At 51.2% G+C, this 4,018-nt stretch overlaps 1 protein-coding gene across 1 annotated transcript; it reads left to right on the top strand.

The window, feature by feature from the left end:
* The first annotated feature begins 999 nt into the window (after positions 1-999).
* Positions 1,000-1,959, top strand: LOC113979759 (olfactory receptor 14J1-like). Its single transcript, XM_027707054.1, has one exon. The coding sequence runs from the start codon at positions 1,000-1,002 to the stop codon at positions 1,957-1,959; it is 960 nt and encodes a 319-aa protein (XP_027562855.1).
* Positions 1,960-4,018: the final 2,059 nt, after the last annotated feature.

Below are 4,018 nucleotides of genomic sequence, written 5' to 3'. Positions count from 1 at the left end.
TCCTGCCCCCAGGGCTCTGTGTGCTGGGGCAGGGACTCTGCTGCCTGCCAGGGTCAGCTCTCAGCCTGGCCAAGGAGCTGCCACGGGGCTGGGGGAGAAGGGCTGTGGGGAAGGAACAACTCCTGGGAGGGCAGAGCAGGGCAGAGTCCTTCTGATCTCCAAAGTGTGCTGCAGGGATGAGGGCTGGTCACAGCTCCAGATCTAAGCAGGAAATTTCCCAGAAGGTATTTGCAAGAGGCAGAGACAGACAGGGGGTACCTTAAAGAGAATGAACCAGTTCTTTCAGTGTTACACTCTGGGATTTCTGCTTACTGACTGTGACAGGGATATTAATCTCTGAGCACAGGAGGAGACACTGAAACTTGAACTCTGTTAGATTAGAGGGGATTGAACCTGAGAGTATCAGACATCAAAACTGTCTTATAGACAGCAGCAGTGTCACTTTTCCAGCCTGCTCAGGGTTGTTCTGACATTGCCATCAGAGCCTGCCCAGCCAGGGATGCCCCTGGGCAGTGCCCTGTGCTGCTGGGAGGGCTCTGCAGGGCAGAGCTGAGCCCCCAGGGCTGGGATGGGCTCTGGCAGCACTGGCAGGGCCCAGCCCTGGGCCCAGGGAAGCAGCTGCTGGCAGGGACAGCTCCAGACAGCAGAGCCCTGGGCAGGGAGTGGGGGGCAAGTGCCCCCAAGGCCTGGGGGAGGGGGTGCTCAGGTAGCTCTGGGGACCTTCCCCTGCAGCCCCAGCTCTTCTGATTCATGGGTGTAGAGATGGAACTTTGTATTCCAGATCTGTTACATCTGACATTCCTTGTGTGTGTGAGAGCTCTACTAAAGATGTTCCATGACCAACTGCAGCAGAGCAAACCTCACTCCTTAGCAGTGTATTTGGCGACATTTGACACATTGATTTCTTTTAGAAATAAAGTGGCTTTTTCACAGAGGTCTTTCTTAACTTTTCCCTGTGCTTTCCTTTTCTGAAACAGATCCTGTGCTAAGGAACAGCAAATGTCCAATAGCAGCTCCCTCACCCAGTTCCTCCTCCTGGCATTTGCAGACAGGCGGGAGCTGCAGCTCCTGCACTTCTGGCTCTTCCTGGGCATCTCTCTGGCTGCCCTCCTGGCCAACGGCCTCATCCTCAGCGCCGTAGCCTGCGACCACCACCTGCACACCCCCATGGGCTTCTTCCTGCTCAACCTCTCCCTCACAGACCTGGGCTGCATCTGCACCACTGTCCCCAAAGCCATGCACAATTCCCTCTGGGACACCACAACCATCTCCTACATGGGATGTGCTGCACAGGCCTTTTTCTTTCTGTTCTTCGTCTCAGCAGAGTTTTCCCTCCTCACCATCATGTGCTACGACCGCTACGTTGCCATCTGCAAACCCCTGCACTACGGGACCCTCCTGGGCAGCACAGCTTGTGCCCACATGGCAGCAGCTGCCTGGACCACTGTGTTTCTCAATGCTCTGCTGCACATAGCCAATACATTTTCCCTGCCCCTGTGCCACGGCAATGCCCTGGGCCAGTTCTTCTGTGAAACCCCACACATCCTCAAGCTCTCCTGCTCACACTCAGGCTACCTCAGGGAAATTGGGCTCACTGTGGTTAGTGCCTGTTTAGTGTTTGGTTGTTTCATTTTCATTGTTTTCTCCTATGTGCAGATCTTCAGGGCTGTGCTGAGGATCCCCTCTCAGCAGGGACGGCACAAAGCCTTTTCCACCTGCCTCCCTCACCTGGCCGTGGTCTCACTGTTTGTCAGCACTGGCTTGTTTACTTACTTGAAGCCCCCCTCCATCTCCTCCCCATCCTTTGATCTGTTGGTGTCCATTCTATACTCAGTTGTGCCTCCAGCACTGAACCCCCTCATCTACAGCCTGAGGAACCAGGAGCTCAAGGACGCACTGAAGAAAATGATGACTGGATGGTTTTCAGAAGCAAAAATGTTTCTGTTTTCTGCTCCATAACATTCAGTATGGATGGCTCAGCCTTCCTTCTCAGGTTTCTTATGGCAATAATTTGTGGGAGCTGTTCTCTTTTTTCTTGCAATATTGTTTTCTACAAAAATAAATTTATTCTTCATACCCTTTCTAATTCATTTTCTACTATTGAATTTAATTGTGATACTGTCTAAATGAGGAGTTGTAATTTATGTATTTCAAAAAACCTAATCTTCTTGCAGAAACTTTTTTGCAGAAATCCTTCCTCTGGTACCTCTGAAGTAGCAGGGACTGTCCCTGTGTACAGATGTAGAAAGAAAAGGAGTCTCAGCACAGCAGCACTGCCAGGGAGAACCAAAACTTCTCTGAGCTGCTCTCTTTCTACTTGCACGCTCTCCTTCTGCACCCATGTGTAAGACCTGAGTGGTTTGATGTTGGGGTGCAGAGATGTAAGAAGAACTAATAGTTTTTGCAACAAAATGTGTCATAGAAAATTACCGTGTGCAATTTAGAGAAATCAGCCAAGCAAGGTGAGAGAACAATGAAGAAGGGAACTGAAGCAGCAGGTGTATTTATAACCAGGAATACTATCTCAAAAGAGTTTATAACGTGGTCATTTGGAATTTTGGGGACTCCAAACAGAGAAGACCACCAAAGATACTTGATGAAGCGCCTCAGAGACCTTATAAGGATATGTATATACACTAATGAGTGTTGGGAGCTGCAGGTCCAGTGTGTCTGTGAATGCCCTGAATATGTAACAGGAATGCAGGGAACAAGAAATGGATAACCATGTAATGCTGACATAGCAGCAGTAGTGAAGATACCTCTGTTTTCACTTTGGTGAACTGATTCCCAGGGCACCCGGCTTGCTGGAATCATGCAGTGTGTTGTAATAGAAATGCTTGCCTACTAAAACTGACAAATTGAGTCTTAGAGGTTTCTTTAAGAGCTGGTTTTAGGCAACAATGGCGCATCATGTCCCCTCACGGCCCCTCACAACTTCTCACAGCCCCTCACAGGCCTTCATGGCCCCTCACAGCCTCTCACAGCCCCTCATAGCTCTCATGGTCCCTCATGGCCCCTCACAGCCCCTCACAGACTCTCATGGCCCCTTATAGCCCCTTGTGTCCCCTCACAACCCCTCACAGCCCCTCACAGCCCCTCATGGCCCCTCACAGGCCCTCATGGCACTCACAGCCCCTCACAGCCCCTCATGGCACTCACAGCCCCTCACAGCCCCTCATGGCCCCTCATGGCCTCTCATGGCCCTTCACAGCCCCTCATGGCCCCTCATGGCCCTTCACAGCCCCTCACAGCACCAGGTGCGTGGATTCTCCCAAAGGAGAAGGGATCAGGCCCTGCTTGTCCTCCTTTTAGTTGGGTCATTTATATCGATGAGTAAAGAAAGGTTGAAAGGAAACAGTTTGCACCATTTCCCTCTGCTTTAATTTTGGGGAGCTGAAACTCTCTGCTGACAGTGGCCTGAGTGTGACCATCAGTGCAGCCCCCCAGCCCCCTTTGTTTCCCCCCCGTCATTCCTGGTTCCAAAGCCCCCCGGCTCTGGAGGAGGCAGAGCTGCAGCACCGTGGGCTCCGTCCCCGGCCCAGCCGGGGCTCCCGGGCAGGAGCAGCAGCAGCGCAGCCCCTCCCCACCTGCTCTTGCCTTGGCTTTGCCTGGGAAGCCAGAAGCCTCTGGAAATCAGCACAGCCACTGAAACGGGAGCCGGGCCTAAAAGAGTCAACTGAGATATCTTGGCCTGCTAAGAAACCCCAATACCTGTGTTGCTAGAAGAACATTTTAGGAGCACTGGTTAATATCATGTTCTCTTCTGCTCACTGGACCAAAGGACTTATTATAGAAAGAATAGGAGTAGTACACATATGGTAATAAATAAGGTAAATTAGACATTTGAATAAGATATAGAAGGCCTAAAGCCAGGGTTTTGCAAGCTTGAAGAATTCAGGTCACCTGACAAAGAAAATTGAAGAAGTCAAATCAAAGAAGACATCCATGGCGACCACCAGAGGGATGAAGGCTTGAGGAGAAGACCCCCAGAGTAGAAGACTGTGCATGCCTGGAAAGA

This window comes from Neopelma chrysocephalum, unplaced genomic scaffold, assembly GCF_003984885.1.
Source record: "Neopelma chrysocephalum unplaced genomic scaffold, ASM398488v2 Primary Assembly neopelma1_88621, whole genome shotgun sequence".
In the NCBI taxonomy this organism is placed as follows: Eukaryota; Metazoa; Chordata; class Aves; order Passeriformes; family Pipridae; genus Neopelma; species Neopelma chrysocephalum.
Note: the sequence above shows the minus strand (reverse complement) of the source record. Positions and strands in the feature narration are given on the sequence as shown.